Raw genomic sequence first — 19876 nt, forward strand, 5'->3', positions numbered from 1 at the left:
TTGCATTGCTGCTGCAACGGGCCTTGCTCTTAGTACAGATATAATACAGATGGTTCATTCCTCAGTTTGGGTCTGTCTCACATAGAGGGATCAGCTTCCTCTCCACCATAGTACGTGCACAGATTTACTTCAGAACATCAGAGACGCCAATGTTGGATCAGGCCAAAGGCCCATCCAGTCCAACACTCTGTGTCACACAGTGGCCAGAAATACCAGTGCCATCAGGAGGTCCAGCAGTGGGGCCAGGACATTAGAAGCCCTCCCACTGTTGACCCCCCCCAAGCACCAAGAAGACAGAGCATACTTATTTATTCAGGCATTTTTATCCTGTCTTTCTCCCAAAGGAGGATGTAAGAAAGCTGCCAAAAATTACCCAAATACAGTTTAAGAAGTCCTCTGACCTGGGTGGCCTCAGGCTAGCCTGATCTCATCACATCTCAGAAGTTGACCAGGGTTGACCCTGGTTAGTATTTGACTACTTTAGTACTTCAGGGCAGAGTCTGAGGTAGCCTTTATCATACACAGCAAAGAAGGGATGAAGGGTCTCTCCAGAGAAGGAGGCTCCCGAGAACCTGTAGAGAAGGGCTGCTCTGTGAGCATCGAAAAAGGCCACCTGCCCCCCCTCGTAGTTGAGAGAGACTCGGATCTTCTTGAGCTCTCCATGCAGGGTCAGGAGAGGGTTAATGTCCTTTATGAAGGCCTTGTACCGGCCCTTATTCCACCCCACAGCCCAGATCCCTTCCTCAGGAGTCAGGGTGACCCTGCCCCTCACAAGCTTTCTGGCCACCCCCACGGCCCAGCCTTCCTCACTTCCCACAAGGACTTCCCAGAAATGGCAGCCTGCTGTGAAGCCCTCACGGCCCAGCATATAGGAATAAAAGTAAACATTCTCAGGATGTTCAGGCAGGTCTTGAGCTTTAGTTTGGCATGTAATGCTTCTCCGATCTTCAGACAGGATAAGTTTGGTATCAGCTGTGATTGGATCCAGAGTCACATTTGCTGTTAGGGAGAAATGAAGAGACAGAAGGGAAGGAAAATCAGCCACACATGCAAAAGTTCCAATTGTCCCAAGGAAAACCCACTCTTTGATAGCTCTGTTTTTAAAGCAGCTGGTTTGTTCATTTGATTTCTCTCTAAAATTTAACTCTGCATCCGTGGCAAAACAGCTAGAGCCAAAGTAGGCAGAACAAGTACCCTCCCTCCAAACACTGTATATAAACCTTAGCATTTTGGGGACCACTGGGGAAAGGGAGGCAGAAGAGTTCAGCAGTAAGAAGAAGGCACTCTGCACACTCTCAGAGGTACCGTTCTTCCTGTATTCCAAGACTTGATTGGGAAGCTGAGCTCAGTTGATATATTTGTACATTTTTTTTTTTTGTGTGTGTGTGTGGCGGGGAAATAAGTGAACAGAGTTTGTCTAGAAAGTAGTGAAAAAATAATTATGCTGCAAGGGAATGGAAGGTATCTGTTCTGGAGGGCTGCAAGGGAGGTTTTCAGTGCTCAGTTTCTGAAGAGGAATACATGCTATCGTTCTGTAAGACCTGAGGTTCATTAATGTGGAGTAGAAGTCTTAGTTTTCCTCTGAAACCCCCAAAGGACATGAGTTATTGCAACAGAAGATCTGGAAGAAAGCAATTTCACTGGCTTTCCCCCATTTTTTGGCCAGGTATGCTTCATCCTTATCTCTAATAGCCAACCAAAATGGCATGTGAAGTCTTGATGGTGGCCAGTTTTGTGGGGGTAGGTGAGATGGGGAGGGCAAGCTGGAGCCAGTGTCAGGATGGGAAAGCCAGTCATAGGAGTGACAGCCTCCAGGTGGGGCTATTCAAGTCCCCTATTCTTAAACAGCTCCTCACCCACAATAATACAGCATCTAACTTGAACATGGACAGTGATACCAGAGCTTGCAGTAAACCCAGATGCCAACTTTGCTGCCACATACACCCAGACAACACGATCACTGGACCTAAGAACATCAATTACACCATCACAGGCTCATTCACTTGCTCATCTTTTAACACTGTAAAAGGTAAAGGTAAAGGTTCCCTTGCTCGAAAGCCAGTTGAATCCGACTCTAGGGTTGCAGTGCTCATCTCCGTTTCAAAGCCGAAGAGCCAGCGCTGTCCGAAGACGTTTCCGTGGTCATGTGGCCGGTATGACTAAACACCAAGGTGCACAGAACGCTGTTACTTTCCCACCGAAGTGGTACCTATTTATCTACTTGCAATTTCTTGCTTTCGAACTGCTAGGTTGGCAGGAGCTGGAACTAGAGACGGGAGCTCACTCCATCATGCGGCAACTCGGGTCTCAAACTGCTGAACTACCGACCTTCCACTGCCTGCAGTTCAGCATCTTAACCACTTGAGCCACCGCAGCTCCTTTTAACACTATATGTTATTAAATGCCAGCTATGCCCTTCAGTTCTCTACATAGGCCAAACAGGTCAAACCCTATGCCAAAGGATAAATGGACAGAAATCTGACATCAAGAATCACAAAACTGAGAATCCTGTAGGAGAACATTTCAGCCTCCCAGGGCACCCAATGGGGGACCTCAAAATAGCTGTTCTATTGCAAAGGAATTTCAGAAGCAGACTAGAATGGCAGATTGCTGAGTTGCAAGCAATGTTCCCTCTAAGCTGTTGAGTCTTGTGAGCAAAAATTCTAGTCTGTGAGCTACTGACATTAAAGTTGTGAGTGAGCGATTTGGCTGCTGCATAAATCAGTTTGCTCTGGAGCCATCCTTCCTGAGCGAAGACAAAAATGTGTGAGCTGGAAGCTAAAAAACTGTGAGCTGGCTCACACTAACTCAGCTTAGAGGGAACACTGGTTGCAAGTTATTACAACACTCAGGACAATGGACCACCCAGAACTTAACAGAGATATTGGTTTCTTATCTCCCTACACATGCTAACATCATTTAGTTCTCACATCTGTTTGTAAACTGTTATGCTGTGTGCAAATTTGCTGCTATTCACAGGTCTTACCAAACCGCCCTCATCCAGTCTTAGCTTGTATTTACTGCTCAGTTACTTATGCATATTGACTTTAATTGGCCCTTCCTGGCAACACCCTCCCCACTTCTACCTATATGTAATGGTTGGTGACTTCTGTTTCACTGTATCTGAAGAAGTGTGCATGCACAGGAAAGCTTATACATGGAATAAAACTTTGTTGGTCTTAAAGGTGCCCCTGGACCCGAACTTTACCGTTCTGCTTCAGACCAACACCCCCATTAATCAATTTATGATTCTCATATTCATAGAACAGTTTCAGAAGGTAGCTGTGTTAGTCTGCAGTAGAATAGATAGATCTGAATCCAGAAGTACTTTAGAGACCAACAAAATTTTGGGGGGAAGAAGAAGAGATTGGATTTATACCCCACCCTTCACTACCCAAGGGACTCTCAGAGTGGCTTACAATCTCCTTTCCCTTCCTGTGAGGTAGGTGGGACTGAGCTCTGAGAGAAACTGCTCTTTTTCAAGAACAGCTGTACCAGAACTATGGCTTGCCCAAGGTCATCAAGCAGCTGCAAGTGGTGATCCGGTGCTATTTAAGTCAAGGAAAGCTTTGGAATTCACTCAGGAGGAAGAAGAGGATGAGGGTTGGTTTTATATCCCACCCTTCACTAGCCAAAGGAGTCTTAGGCCCCGTTCATACGAAGCGGTTTGGGCCGGGAGCGGGCCGGATTGGAAGCGCAGCAAACGGGCGTGATCCCACGCCAACATCTACCTGGCGTCGCGATCCGGCCCTTCCCCCGATGAAGCGAGTCAAAGATGAACCACCTACCTTCAGTGGTTCATCCGGATGGTCCGCTTCATCCTGGCCGTGGGATCGGCGGCGCATCTTGCCACCATTGCATCTCCGGCCCCCTGCCGTACTGCGCATGCTCGAGCATGCGCAGTACGGCAGCCTCCCCCTCTGACTAGTATCTTCCTCCCCGGCATCTGATCGTGCCGGGGAGCAACGGAGCGCGGCTACCGGGATCCATGGGATCCCGCCACGGCGTTTCTTTTTTGGCGCGGCTTTCAAAAGCCGCACTTTGCCCCGTCTTTTCCCTGCCGTGTGGCAGGGGCCTTAGAGCAGTTTACAATCACCTTCCCTTCCTCTCCCCACAACAGAGACCCTGTGAGGTAGGTGGGGCTGAGAGAGCTCTGAGGGAACTGTGACTGGCCCAAGGTCACCCAACAGGCTTCATTTGGAGGAGGATTGGGGAATCGAACTTGGTTCTCCAGTTCAGAGTCCACTGCTCTTAACCACTAAACCTAATCTTTAATCCCAACAACAATCAAGCAACAGGAGTTATTCACACAAGCCAAAGGGAGAAGTCTGACAGATCCATTTTGGCTACAATCATACAGCAAAGGCAGCACACAGAAGGGAAGTAATTATGAACTTGCTCTGTGAATGTCCCAAAAATGTCCCAACTGACCCAAGGTTTGCTTTTCTAAATGTTATATTTACATGAGAGAAGCCCTGCTCCTGGAGTGGGCCTCGATTTTTCAGGGCTATCAGGATGGTCAGGGATTGTTGGACCACAGAGGGAGCCAAGCCATTGTTGTGTAAACTGAAGCACCATTTAAGAAATCCTCACACCAATTTCAACTTTCAGGAAGGAAGGAAGGTGTCTTCCATATTAAGTAAAGGGTTAAAGTAATTGAGCTTTGATTATGCACCAAGAACAGCTAATGAACTTGGCTGCCAGATTCACTGAATACAACCCCCCCCCCCCACTTTGCACTTGGCTGCCAGATTCACTGAATACAACCCCCCCCCCCCAATTGTGGAAATGCAAAAATGGGACATCAGTCTACATCATAACCCCGAATTGCAATAGAAAAGTTGGGTGGATATGTATTGAATAATTTACACCTTTATCAGCTTCACTAATCAGTTTCCCTCATCTCCTTTTGAAGGCTTCTTCTTTCCCAGCCTCTCTCCTAAACACTGCGGTATCCAAGGTACGGAGATTTAAAAAAAAATAATGAAGGAATTTTTAAAATACATTCTGGATTCCAAGAGCAATTTTGAAAACACTGAACTAAAATTGCCTTCTCGGCTGGCATTCTTCAGTAACCCAGAACTCACCATTTGCATTTCTAATGTAAATGTCCTGAACAAAATCCTTGCAGCCAGTCACTCTTACCTTGGAATTTCTTTATGACACTCTCCAGCAAGTGATTGATCTCACAGCAACCCCAGAGCCTCCATTTCAGCCCAGGAGGGAAAGCCCCTGGATTCTCAAACGTCTCCTTCTTCTGATACCTAGAGAGGAAAACTCTAATGGATCATTCATTCAAACCAAAACTCCTGAGCAATGCTCCCTCTAAGCTGTGGAGTCTTGTGAGCAAAAATTCTACTTTGTGAGCTACTGGCATTAAAGCTGTGAGCAAACGAGTGGGCTCCTGCATAAATTAGTCTGCCCTGGAACCATCCTTCCTGAGCTAAGACAAAAATGTGTGAGCCAGAGGCTAAAAACCTGTGAGCTAGCTCACACTAACTCAGCTTTGAGGGAACACTCGTCCTGAGAGAAGCAAAAGAACAAAAAGGAAAAAATGTGCAGAAATGCGTCCCTTGCCTTGAAAACCCTTTGAGGTCACCACTATAAGCTGGCTGCGACTTGAGGGCGCTTTCCACCAGCACTAAGGCAACAAACAGTGGAAAGCGTAGATAAGCCACAGGCAGGAGAAGAAAGGCAGAGAGTGACAGAAGTGCTTTGGAAGGTCTGCCTCACTACAAGCATCAAACTAGATATTATGATGAATATGCTTCCTTCATCTTTAAAACATCTTTATGTTTGCTTTCCCACTCACCTCGGTTGCCCAAGGCAGCAATCAATCAAAACTATTAAAACAAGCTTTCAAATGAAAAACAATTAAAGAAAACAGAGAAACATAGAAACAGGAAGGAGCATCCAGTGAGGGAACTGCTAACAATACAGCAAAGTTCTTCATAGGCAGGTGGAAGACAATAAGGGAAGAAGACAAATGAATCTTCCTGGGAAGGAGTTTCCATAATTTTACTGCCACGACTGAGGCCCTCAGGACATTCTTGAGTGTCTCCTCCTCACATGACCACAGTGATTAAAAAAAGGAAGTACAGTGGGGCTTGCCACTTGTGGACATGTACAGAAACACTGATCTGACAGTGTTGCAGTTTCATATATTTTTTTGAATTTCTCTGAGCTTATGAATCTAATTCTATGTATGGACTTCTCTGCCTCTTGGACCCCAGACATGCCACTTTAATCGCCCTGGCCACCTTCAGCTGGGCAGATTCAGACCAGCCCAGATTAGTTGCGCCTTTGTACATCTGTCTAGTTGTTTTTGTGACTTGGAATGTTCTTTTCTTTTGTGTAAGCCACTTTGGGTCCCTTTGGGGAGAAAGGCAGCCGGAGACAGCTGGATCGAGGCGGGTCGATGCTGCTGTTACTGCTCACTCTTACAGCGGCATTCAACACAGTCAACCACAGTCTCTTGCCCCACTGCCTCGCTGACATAGGAGTTTGTGGGGTGGTCTTGAAGTGGCTTACCTCGTTTCTCCAAGGTCAGGAACAGAGGGTGGCACTAGGAGAGAGGGTGTCAGATAGATACCCCCTAACATATGAGGTCCCTCAGGGGCAATCCTCTCTCCAGTGTTGTTCAACATCTATATGCACTCCCTTGCCCAGCTGGTGTGGAGTTTTGTGCTGGGGTGTCACCAGTATGCTGATAACACCCAGCTGTATCTATTGATGGGCAGTCACCCAGATACCACCCCACAAAATCTGGCTGAGGGACTGGGGCTGTGGTGGGATGGTTGAAAAAGATCCAGCTGAGACTGAATCCAACTGAAACTAACTAAGACGGAGGTTCCATGGCTGGGTGGGATTCAGGGTTGGGGTGCCAACTCCCTACTCTTGACAGTATGCCCCTAATACCAGCACCAAGTGTCAAGAGTTTGGGCATGGTTCTGGATCAATGGAGGCCCAGATAATGAACGTTGCCCAGCTGGTGTTCTTCCAGCTACACCAGGTGAGGCAACTGGCCCCCTTCCTGCCTTGCCTCAGCCTAGTCACAGAATCCACACAAGGATCAACTCCAGATTGGATTACTGTAACTTGCTGTACGTGGCCTACACTTGAGGCTGACACAGAAACTCCAACTAGTACAGAATGCAGCAGTGCAGGTCCTTATGGAGCAGCTGCACACAGCACACATCCATCCTGTGCTGTGTGAGTTGCACTGGCTTCCGGTGGAGTACCAGATCAGATTCAAGGTCTTGGTGGTCCCTGCCACACGGGGGGAAAGGGACGGGCAAAGTGTGGCTTTTTAAAGCCGCACCTAAAGAAACACGCCGCAGCGGGATCACATTGATCCCCTGAGCCACGGCGCATTCCCTCCCTGGCACGATCAGATGCCGGGGGAAGCGACGGAGGGGAACGGGAGACTGCCGAACTGCGCATGTCTGAGCAGGGCCGGCGATCCCACGGCCGTCCTGGAAGAACCACCTCGGTAGGTGGTTTAGAAGCAGTCCTGCAATTACTTATCATCATCAGCTAAGGGCTGGGAGCCATGTGCTCTGCCTTCTTTCTTGAAGCTCTGCTTTAAGCTTTTGCCCTCTCCTTTCAGCGTGTGGGTGACCCAGGAGGACTGATAGTAACCACCTGGCCTTCATCCGTTGAGACAGGGCTGGAATGTGCTGGTGAGTCAGCCTCAACTGTTGGCAATGATCCAGCCTTCCCTTCATCTCCTGTGCTGGTTTCTGCCAATTCACTGCTGCTTCCTTGAAGTTCATTTTCACCCGAGCAAACCCCTTCTCTTAAAGTGTCTTGGTTGTTGCTCTGCTCCAGCTGGAGGTTAAGCTGGAGTTCAGGCTGACCCATGACATTATGCTTGATGGTGGATCAGAACTTATTGGTGGTCCCTGGCCCGAGAGACATCTGGCTGTCCTCGACCAGTGCCAGGGCAGAGAATTCCAGGGATATCATGCCTTGCAGGATATGCTACATTTCTGCAGGGTATGCAAGGCAGAGATGGTCTGCCAGGCGTTCAGCTGAGGACAGCGACAGTCCCATCTTGGCACTCCCACCTCTCTGCCCTTTCTCCATGAGATAGTAGTGCCACTGGGGTTTTAGTGCCATCTTTAGTTAGACCATCATGTTTTTGTTGTCTTTGTTGTTGTTGTTCAGTTGCACAGTCGAGTCCGACTCTTCGTGACGTGACCCCATGGACCAGATCCCGCCAGGCCTTCTTGGTTTTAATTAGTTTATTGGATGTTATATACAGGGCCATAACTAGGTGGGGGTGGTGCCCCCCTCAAATCTTTGAATGACTTCTCCAGCTGCACGGGCATTCTTCCCCTCTTTCCTTCCTTGCAGTCTTCGGGCTCTCCAGCAGCAGCATGCACTTGTTTGGCTCTGTGCAGGGCACACCTCGTTTATGCGCTTCGTGTTGAGGATGGGGCTTGTGTGGAGGTAAGGACGGAGGGAGAAGGCAGGCAACCTCTTCTCTGGCTCCAGTGCACTCTCCCCTCCCCTTTTTGTTCCACAAGGGGAAGGAAGGAGCCCCCAGCTAGGCTGTTCCTGCTCCAGCCGCCTCCCCTCCCAGTGCTGGGAAGCCTGGCTTGCTTGCCTCACTCATTAATTAAATTAGCATCCCCCAGCACCCCCTCCAGGAAAAATCCTAGATACGGGCCTGTTGTACACTGCCCTGAGCCTCGTTCCACTGGGGAGGGGAGTTGATAAATTCAATAAATAAATAAGCTTGGAATTGTTTTATTAATTTATGAATGTTCTTACTGTTGTTCACTGCCCTGAGCCCTGTGTATTCAGGGAAGGGTGGTCTATAAATTTGAATCGTAAATAAATAAATAAAAACATTTAAATAAATAAATTTCCATGTGAAACATTGAAGGATCCATAGCCCTACATGCTGCCTCCTGGAGCTTGATGGTAGAGATGCCGGCCTCCAGGCGGGACCAGGGGAACCCCCAGAATTACAGCTCACCTGAAGGCTACCAAGATGCTTTGAAGGGTGAACTCTGTAGCACTGTGCCCTACTGAGATCCCTGCCCTCTCCAGGATCCATCTCCAACTCTCCAGGAGTGTCCCAACCTGGACCTGAGAATCCACCCCCCCCCTTGTCCCTTCCAGTGGCCAGGGGGGACTTGGAACCCTACCTGAGGGCCACATACTTCTCATACTATCCAGACCTTTTCCATCACCCAGAAGGGAAACGAGTGAGATCTACTTACCTCTGGAAAGTGTTTCTGACATCCTGGAGGGAAGAGAAAGAAAACTCAATGCCTGCCAGGGACCATACTAGCGCTACAGCTACATAGAAGTTTTTCGCTGCACCAGGTTTGGAACATTCATATTATGTCATCTTCCAGTTGGCCTCCTTGTCAGACCTTCCATGTCCTCAGTACATTCCTTCTCAAACCTGGTTTGGTGTGATCTTTCCAGAAACAACACACTCCAAGCATGTTAGTACACCACCTTGACAAGAAGGGGTGCGTTTCTGCAAATGCCTCTCACATTGGTGCCATTTTCCTTCTGTCCACCCCTTGAGGCCACCATTTCCCCAAAGGGCCAGTTTTAATTTGGTAATTGCTGTCAATGTATAGTTCGTCCGTCCGTCCGTCCCTTCCTTCCTTGGCCCTTTTTGTTGCAGTGACATAAGTGAAATATGGGGGTAGGAAATGTTTCAACAGTGGCCTCACAAAGTCTTGGTTGCCTGTGTGGCATTAAGTTCTAGAGCAGGAGTCCCCAACCCTTTTGAGCTTCACATATCTTTGGAATTCTAACGCACCTTTGGAATTCCGACAGAGGGTGGTGGGACCAACCACAAAATGGCTGCTGCAAGAGGGTGAGCCAGTGTCAGGGAGTGAGGTCAGGCAAAACTCCAACTGTAACTCTTCAGCATTACAGTCAGAAGCTCTGTTTAACAGGATGTTGCCTTTGAAAATGAACACACTATTTAAATTTTTAAATTTTTTCTGGCATACACACAGCTTACTGTGTGCTGTGACGGCAGTGGCTGCTGAAGCAACATTTTAAAAATCTGCAAAGCAAAGCAGATTTCTTTTTCTTTTGGTATATTTGTTTTGGTGTGTGTGTGTGTGCACGTCGTGCACGTGCACATGGCTGAAAGTCATGGTAACCTCTGCTGACTCCTACTGGGACATGGAGGATGTTCAGAGAAGTGGCTTGATAGCCTTCCTCTGCCTCCTGGCTCTGGTATTCTTTGGAGGTCTCCCATCCAAATACTTGCCAGGGTCAGCCCTGCTTAGCTTCTGAGATCTGATGAGATCGAGCTTTCTTGGGCTATCCAGGTAAAGGGGCAGCGAAGCAAATTTTAAATGGCCAATCAGAAGCCTTGCTGCGCAAAAGCTTCACCCAGCCCTGCAGGGGTAGAATGTGGGGGTGGGAATGGCCCTGAATACCATAGAATTTCTGGCAGCTCCTAGAGCTACTTTTGTCAGTTCCTCTAAAGAACTTCTGGTAAGCACTCCAGCCCATATTTTTAAAAAATATTCTCCCGCCATTGCTCAGGGCAGGAACAGGCAACAGGACGGCTTGGGGGCAGGGGATCCACACCCCCCCCAGCAGGAGCATAGCAGCCCTAATCCAAAGTGAGGTGAACAGATAGAAGAAACAGAAGGAAATCCTAAGCATCTCTACTTCAACTTAAGTCTACTCAGTGTCTTTAGGATTTCCTAAATAGGGTCTTCTCAGTTGTTGCAACTCAAGTATGGAATTAATGCCCTCCTGTTGGTTTGAAGAACTAGTGGCATGCAGGTTTTAGGGAAGCCTGTCTCCCATAAAGTCATGAGGCCTTTGCATAAATTTTCCCATAGGCCTACATAGGCCTTATGACTGAGCTGTGGAAACTGGAGGGAAAAGCAGAAACCAATTGCTGTCAAGGAGGCAGAGCTCTAACAAGACAGTATATAAAGCCCTGCAGAGACAGGGAAGGTATTAAACCCCCTGAAATCAGCACTGCGGCCTCCACCCTGCTCACAAAAAGACCCTTTAAAGGGTTTTTTTACGAGTAGAGCCTGTGCCCGCGACCTCCCCCTCCCTCCCTCCTGCTGGATTTAAAGGGCAATCCAGCTGGTTGGCAGGCCACATGGTCCCCGTCAACCAGCTGAAGCCCTTTAAACTGGGCAAGAGGGGAGGGAGAGGGGTGGCTCGGTGGATAGTTGCTCTCAGGGGTGGGGCTGGGGATGGATTGAAGCCACCAGAAGTGGGGGAACCCCTGCCCAGACCTGGGGGATGGCAACCCTACACACATGGTGACGTGAGTCTGGCCTACTGGTATCAAGTGTTGAGACAGGAATAGGATCCAGGTAAGGCAGTCACTCCCTCATGGATCACTGCCTTGACGTGGTGAGAAGGCTTGCGTGGTTCAATGAGGCTGTGGGCTATGCCGTGTAGGGCCACCCAGGACGGACAGGCCACAGCATAGAACTCTGACCAAGTGTGATCCCCTGGAGAAGGAAATGGCAACCCACTCCAGTACTTTCGCCAAGAAAACCCCATGGACAGTGACAAAAGGTGAAAAGATATGATGTCAGAAGATGAGCCCCTCAGGTTGGAAGGTGTCCAATATGCTACTGGGGAAGAGCAGAGGGCAAGTACAAGTAACCCCAGAAAGAGTGAAGCAGCCGGGCCAAAGCCGAAAGGGCGCTCAGCTGTGGATGTGTCTGATGGGGAAAGGAAAGTCCGATGCTGCAAAGAACAATACTGCATAGGAACCTGGAATGTAAGATCTATGAATCAAGGTAAGCTTGATGTGGTCAAAAATGAAGATGGCAAGACTGAACATTGACATCTTGGGAACCAGTGAACTAAAGTGGACAGGAATGGGCGACTTTAACTCAGAAGACCATTATATCTACTACTGTGGCCAAGAATCCCGTAGAAAAAATGGTGTGGCCTTTATAGCCAACAAGAGAGTGCGAAAGGCAGTGTTGGGATACAATCTCAAAAATGACAAAATTATCTCAGTCCGAATCCAAGGCAAACCATTCAACATCACAGTAATCCAAGTCTATGCCTCAACCCAGTTCTATGCCCAGTTCTATGAACACCTGCAACACCTCATAAATCTAACACCAAAAAACGATGTCCTCATCATCATAGGGGACTAGAATGCTAAAGCAGGAAGTCAAAAGGTAACTGGAATAACAGACAAGTTTGGCCTTGGAGAACAAAATGGAGCAGGGCAAAGACTAACAGAGTTTTGTCAGGAGAAGACGAGGGTCATAGCGAACACCCTTTTCCAACAACCTAAGAGGCGACTCTACACATGGACATCACCAGATGGGCAACACCGAAATCAGATTGACTATATAATTTGCAGTCAAAGATGGAGAAGCTCTATCCAGTCAGTAAAAACAAGACCTGGAGCTGACTGTGGCTCAGATCATGAGCTACTCATTGCAAAATTCAGACTTAAACTGAAGAAAATCGGGAAAACCACGAGGCCATTCAGGTTTGACCTAGATCGCATCCCTGATGAATATACAGTAGAGGTGAAGAATAGATTCAAGGGTCTGGATTTGATAGATAGAGTGCCTGAAGAACTATGGACAGAGGTTCGTGACATCGTACAGGAGGCAGCAATCACCACCATACCAAAGAAAAAGAAATGCAAGAAAGCAAAATGGCTTTCTGATGAGGCTTTACAAATAGCAGAGGAAAGAAGGAAAGCGAAAGGCAAAGGCGAAAAGGAAAGATTTACCCAACTGAACGCAGATTTCCAGAGAACAGCAAGGAGAGATAAGGAGGCCTTCCTGAATGAACAGTGCAAAGTAATAGAAGAAAACAATAGAATGGGAAGGACTAGAGATCTCTTCAAGAAAATTGGAGAAATCAAGGGAGCGTTCCATGCAAAGCTGGCCATGATAAAGGACAAAAACGGTAGGGACCTAACAGAAGCAGAAGAGATTAGGAAAAGATGGCAAGAATACACAGAAGAACTATACAAGAAAGACCTCGATGTCCTTGACAACCACGACGGTATAATCACTGACCTCGAGCCAGACATCCTGGAATGTGAAGTTAAATGGGCCTTAGAAAGCATTGCTAACAACAAAGCTAGTGGAGGTGATGGTATTCCAGCTGAGCTATTCAAAGTCTTAGAAGATGATGCTGTTAAAGTGCTGCACTCCATTTGCCAGCAAATTTGGAAAACGCAACAGTGGCCACAGGATTGGAAAAGATCAGTATACATTCCAATCCCAAAGAAGGGCAATGCCAAGGAATGTTCAAACTATCGCACAATTGCACTCATATCACACGCTAGCAAGGTCATGCTCAAGATCCTACAAGCTAGGCTTCAACAGTACGTGGATAGAGAACTACCAGAAGTACAAGCTGGGTTTCGAAGAGGTAGAGGAACGAGAGATCATATTGCCAACATTCGCTGGATTATGGAGAAAGCAAGAGAGTACCAGAAAAATATCTACTTCTGCTTCATTGACTATGCTAAAGCCTTTGACTGTGTGGATCACAACAAACTATGGCAGGTCCTTAAAGAGATGGGAGTACCAGACCACCTCACATGTCTCTTGAGAAACCTGTATAAGGGCCAAGAAGCGACAGTTAGAACCGGATACGGAACAACTGATTGGTTCAGCATAGGAAAAGGAGTACGACAAGGATGTATACTGTCACCTTGCTTATTTAATATATATGCAGAGTACATCATGCGAAATGCTGGCCTGGATGAATCACAAGCGGGAATTAAGATTGCTGGGGAAAAGATCAACAACCTCAGATATGCAGATGATACCACTCTAATGGCTGAAAGTGAAAAGGATCTAAAGAGCCTCTTGCTCAGAGTAAAAGAGGAGAGCGCAAAAGTGGGCTTGAAGCTCAACATCAAAAAAACTAAGATCATGGCATCCGGCCCCATCACTCCTTGGCAAATAGAAGGGGAAGTCGTGGAAGTAGTGACAGACTTCACGTTCCTGGGATCCCAGATCACCGCAGACTGTGACTGCAGCCATGAAATTAAAAGACGCCTGCTCCTTGGGAGGAAAGCGATGGCGAACCTAAACAGCATGATAAAAAGTAGAGACATCACCCTGCCAACAAAAGTCCGCATGGTCAAAGCAATGGTATTCCCAGTAGTCATGTATGGCTGCGAGAGCTGGACTATAAGGAAGGCCGAGCGCCGAAGAATAGATTCTTTTGAACTATGGTGCTGGAGAAGACTCTTGAGAGTCCCTTGGACTGCAAGAAGAACAAATCAGTCAATCCTCAAAGAAATCAACCCTGACTGTTCCCTGGAAGGCCAGATAATGAAACTGAAGCTCAAATACTTTGGCCACCAAATGAGAAGGGAGCACTCACTGGAGAAGACCCTGATGCTGGGAAAGATTGAAGGTCAAAGAAGACGGGGACGGCAAAGGATGAGATGGTTAGACAGTGTCAAATATGCTTTTGTGGGAGTAAGCCCCCTTGTCCTCAGCTGGATTTCCCATCTGCATAAACATGCTGAGGACTGTACTGCAGAAGTCTGGTCTGGCAGATGTGCCCTTGGGGAAGTTAGTGACCGTACCGGCATCTTCCCCTTAGCCCAATTTGAAGACTTAAGCCCAGAAGCTAAGTGTGGTACTCTTTTGTACCAAAGATAATTGCCAGTATTAATTTCCTTACACTGGCTTCTAAGGCATGAGCTGATTATCATAGTTTCTGTTTGAAAAACCATCACAAATGTTGAATAGGGTTGCCAGGTCTGGGTTAGAAAATGCCTGGAGATTTTGGGGGTGAAGCCTGAGGAGGGCAGGATTTAAGGAGGGGAGGGACTTCAATGTGATATAATGCCATAGACTCCACCTTCCAAAGTGTCCGTTTTCTTCAGATGAACGGATCTCTTTTGCCTGCATATCAGTTGTAATCCCAGGAGATCCCCAAACACCACCTGAAAGTTGACAACCCTGCCCTAGAACCAGAGTCATAGCAGTCTGTTAAGGTCCTTGCCTAGTCCAGGCCCGAAAGAGGCAGGAGGAAAGGAAGCGGTGTGTAGGAGGGAGGGATCCCTGAAAGGGATGTCCTGTTTATGTCAAACTTGCACAGCTCTGCCTCCTTCTCTAATGGTCTTCTCTGAGCCATTTGCCTGGTGCCAAGTCTTTTTAATTTGAACCTTAATTCCACACAGGCCTCATGTTAGTGAGCAACCTGACCTCAATCTCTCGTATGTTCCTAGGCACAATCAAATCAATGTTATCCCTTTCATAAACTGAGCCCTTCTCTTGTGCAGCTAAAGGTGGCAAAGGGCTCTTTCCTACCTTCAGAACTTCAATATCTGAAGAAGAGAAGGGACTGGATTTATACCCCGCCCTTCACTACCCAAAGGAGCTTCAGAGTGCTTACAATCTCCTTTCCCTTTCCCTCCCCACAACAGACACCCAGTGAGGCAGGTGAGGCTTAGAAAGCTCTTTCGAGAACTGATTGTGAGAGAACAGCTCTGAGAGAACTGTGGCTGACCCAAGGTCACACCAGCAGCTGCATGTGGAGAAGTGGGGAATCAAACCCAGGTGTCCCAGATTACAGTCCACACTCTTAACCACTACACCAAACTGGTTCTTTCCTACCTTCAGAACATCAATATCTGGCTGCTGGTGCTTCTCTTCCATCTCCTGGATGAGTCTTTCAAGAGAGGAGAGTTCCTTGGAGAGTCTGGCTAGACACTCATCCCTTGCTCTTGCGATGTCCTTTTCCAGCTCCTCCAACTGGAATAGCAGAAGTTTCTCTTGATCTGCTAGAAACTCGTGCAATTGTCTGAACAGAGCCACTGTGTTTTCTCTTTCCAATTCGTTTTGTTTCTACAAGTAGGAGATAGAAAAAAGAGAACAGAAAACCCAAGTGAGGAATGTGGTTGGTCCTTGTAGGGTCAAGAAGTTGGTTATGAGGATTCTGATAGAAAGATCATGTGGCTTTTCAGAGTCAGGGCATGTTAAAATCACGTTACTTAACATGTCTACACATTAGTAGTACAATGGAGAGAACAGCAAGTCCATTGCGTGGTTCGCAGATAGGGATGCCAGCCTCCAGGTGGGACCGGGGGATCCCCTAGAGTTGCGGCTCATCTCCAGACTGCAGAGATCAGTTCCTCTGGAGAGAATGGATGCTTTGGAAGGTGGACTCTGTTGCATTGTGCCCCACTGAGATCCCTGCGGGCCTCCCCAGGCTCCACTCCCAAATCTTCGGGAATTTCTGAGCCTGGAGCTCGCAACCCTATTTGGAAATGCAAAAATGGTGTGTGTGTGTGTGTGGGACTGAAGCAGCTTCTTCCTGCCTGCTTTGATTGCCAGCGGAAAAGAGCCAATATTTGTGTGGGAGGCACAAAACTGATGCATGCTTTGTGGGCATGCCTATCTGATGCAAAGCCCTTGTGTAGTCCCTTGGCAGGGAAAAAGCTTCCACAAGAGACTGCTTGAAAGGCACTAACCTTCATGCAATGTCCAGTCAGGTGTAAGCTCCCCCCCCCCGATTTTTTTTCCCTTTGGCCAAATGCTGCAAAGACCAGTGAAAGCTAGGGTTTCCATTCCCCCGATGGGGGAGGGGGTTTGCCTGCTTTCAGGCCCCCAGATCTGCTGGCCCCGATCCATCTGGTGGGGGAACCCTGCCCCCAAAGTGCCCTGTTTGCACCAATGTGCCTGGCGCAATGACATCACCCAGAGGTGACGTTATCGTGCAGCGCACATTGCAGGGGGACACTCTATCGTTCGAGAAAAAACTCTATGGTTACCATAGAGGTTTTCCTCAGATGATAGAACATCCCCCTGCAACATGCCCTGCATGGTGACATCACTTCCGGGTGACGTCATCAGGGTATGCATGCTTTGCGGGTATGCCGAAAAGTCCCGGAGATAGAGAAGCACTCCCCCCCTGCTGGGAGCCAGGTAAGACCTGGCAACCAGAGTTCCGGCTCTGGGCTCACCGACAGCGGGTGTGCATGTCATTTGCTCCGCACACTTGGCTCTACCTCTAGCTCTCTAGGACAATTTCAACACCTCTAAGTGCTCTCTTGTAGAGAGAGATGTAGCAAGGAGCATTTTGTCTAAGGTGTGGTGGGGTTTCACCCCCCCAGCCTGTTAGGCCAGCTCTGAAGCAGGGAGTTATCAGGAGCCCCAACGAGACCCAGTCACGCCAAGCACCAGAGGAGCCTGAAGAACCATATGAGTCTGAATGAAACAACCTCGACTTAACGAACCTAAGTGCAACTTAAAACTCCCCCCCCTGTTTATTTTGTGATTGTCAGCTTAATTTATCGTATCTGGATTCTCGAAGGGAGGGAAGGAAGCAGTGGCATGTGGGGGGGGGAGGGAATGTCCTTATCTCCTTTAAAGACTTGTGGAGCTTCCCTTAAGGTGGCTAATTAAATAAACAGAGTGATAGAGTGGGAAACTAAGAGACAGACCTAATAGGGTGTGTAAAACGCCAAAAGCAGATATTGGTAATTGCAAAAGGTTTTTTCCCCTCTTTGTTCTTACCTTTTTTTGGTACATTACTTTAAAATCCCCGTCCAGACTGCTGACAAGAAAGTGCCGATGTTGGGATACAGACGGGCTGCGGTGACATGGTATCTCTGAGACAACGGAGAAGGACGGTGTCGGAGGAGAGGAGTGGGGTGTCGCAGAAACCAGGAGACAGCAGACAGCAGAGAAGGATGACGCAGGAAGAATTAGATGCAAGGAAGAAGAGATGGGGACAGACAAGACATAAAGCACGAGAAGGAGAGAAAGTTAAAAACAACAAAGGGGAAGAAAACAGAACAAAGTGATAGAACTAGACATCAATTGACAGAACGGACTTTATAGAAATTTTTTCCGTTAGGGGGAAAAACAAAAAATAGAGCTAAAGTAATATCTTAAAGTAGCACTATATTAAATAGAGGGGAAAGTAAGAAAATAATTAAGAGAATTAAACAAACACGTGTGAACACAATACACTTAATAAATGCTACATAGACTTAAAAAGGGGGAAGCCAAAACAACTCTAAATAGCATAAGACAAACAGCCTAATTATTAATCTATGGCATCTGGATTTAGTGGTCATAGGAAAACGTCTTTAAATCAGGAAGTTTTGGTCAGCTGAAAGCAAACACAATGTCAATAACTCAAATGTATATAAAAGAACTGAAAGCATTGATACAAGAGAGCGTGGCTCAAGCAATGAAATTAACAGTAGAAAATACTCTCCCATAATTAATTAAGAAAGAAATTGAGTCCATAAGATTAAAAATGGAAGACATGTCAAACCAAATTAGGACAGATACTGAAGAAATTAATAAGCAAATAATAGAAAATAAACAGGAAATACTACAGATATCAACTAGTAATGATACAACAAAAAAGAAAGTGTGAGAGTTGGACCACGAGATTCAAGAATTAAAAATAAAAGGGGGACTTCCGGTTGATGGCGGCACGCTAGCAGACTTTCCTCCCGGACCTCCCGGGGGTGAAGCTGTGCTCCAGCTGAAGGAGGGGGTGCGCAGGTTCGTCACCCCCCCAGGGACCCGGCGAAGGGACCCTGGCCATGGAACTTTTAAGAGGTTGCCTCTTCAATGGCGGAATGCCAGAGAATTGAGGTGCCTCTTCGTTCCGATGGTTCTCCATGCTGAGAGACCGAATGGACTTAAGTGACGCCGACCGGGGCAAGCACAGGAGATCGAGCGCCAGAAATGAAGCCGAAAGCGAGGTCGGAAGACCAATTATGAACGTGAGTCAGTTTTAAAGCGTTTTTAAAGGAAAAAGATAGCTCCCCACCCCACTGAACGGGAAAAAGGCGAGCAGGGGAGGGACTCCTCCCATGCGTATGAACTTTTGAGCAATTATGGGGGGGGAGTGGAAGAAAACATGAAGAAAACTGTCTAGAAGTACTTACCAAAGTGAGTCTAAGCATTCAAGTGCACATTCAGAGACTTTTTTAAAAATGCGCGAAAGTAAACAAATGATAAAGATGGCGGGGAAGAAGGACAAAGAAAAACTTTTGAAATCGGAAGGGACTGAGAGCCCGAAACCGGAAATAACCAGTAAGATGGCAAAGATTATAGCAGAATCCATGCGCCCCCTGCTGGAACAGCTGAATAACTTCAAGGAACAGATGTCAACAATGCCTCAATGTATCACCTCTCAGCAAACCCAGATAAATGAGATGTTGCAAATAATGAAGCAAAATACTGAGAAGGTGAAAGAAGTGGATGCAACTACCCAAAAGATGAAGAAAAAAGTGCAAAAACTGGAAAGGAAGCAAATTTCTACGGAAGATCAGCTGCTGCAATTAAAAAAGGAAAAGGCTAACACGATTCTTCGCTTCCAGGGCATGCCGGAGAACAAGGGAGAGAATATTAAAGAAGTGATAAGTGAAATACTGGCCCCAGTGACAGAGATGAAGGCGGAATCATTGCTAAGCGATATGGATATGGTCTACAGGTCATATTCAGCCTATATAAAGAAAAATAATCTGCCTGGGGAAATTGTTGTAAGATTCTCGAAGAGGCATGTGAGGGATGAAATCCTGAAAGCAGTTTCTGGAGTACCCCTGAAAGTGGGAGAGAATGTCATCAGAGTCTTAAAAGACATTCCATTTGAAATAAGACAACGGAGAAAGAAGTACAAAGATCTTGTTCTTTTTCTTCAGACAAATTCAATTGGATACAGATGGCTAACTCCAGAAGACGTCACCTTCAAAATCAAGGATAAAAAAGAAAAAATTCACTCTGTTCTGAAAGCTCGGGAATTTCTAAGGGTCCAGTTGGGAGGGTCAGAGGAGGGAAAAAAAAAGAAGAGATGGACAGTAAGTCCAGTGGCGAGCTAGACTCGGGTTCTTCCGGAGAGGACTCTCTCTCAAAGAAAGGGGCAGCAGCCCCTAAAAGTC

At 47.2% G+C, this 19876-nt stretch overlaps 1 protein-coding gene across 1 annotated transcript in view; it reads right to left on the reverse strand.

Moving 5' to 3' along the window:
• Positions 1-521: 521 nt before the first annotated feature.
• The window catches only part of LOC107112403 (tripartite motif-containing protein 7-like), a gene marked incomplete at its 3' end in the record, with an annotated part of 80761 nt that continues 61406 nt past the window's right edge, over positions 522-19876 (reverse strand). Inside the window, exons 6-9 of the mRNA XM_015413532.1 lie at positions 15588-15818; positions 9234-9256; positions 5146-5264; positions 522-999 (exon numbers count right to left, since the gene is read on the reverse strand). Coding sequence (XP_015269018.1) covers positions 522-999; positions 5146-5264; positions 9234-9256; positions 15588-15818 — 851 coding nt within the window. The remainder of the gene's footprint in view (positions 1000-5145; positions 5265-9233; positions 9257-15587; positions 15819-19876) is intronic.

Source organism: Gekko japonicus, unplaced genomic scaffold (assembly GCF_001447785.1).
Source record: "Gekko japonicus isolate JY-2015 unplaced genomic scaffold, Gekko_japonicus_V1.1 scaffold250, whole genome shotgun sequence".
Taxonomy (NCBI): domain Eukaryota; kingdom Metazoa; phylum Chordata; class Lepidosauria; order Squamata; family Gekkonidae; genus Gekko; species Gekko japonicus.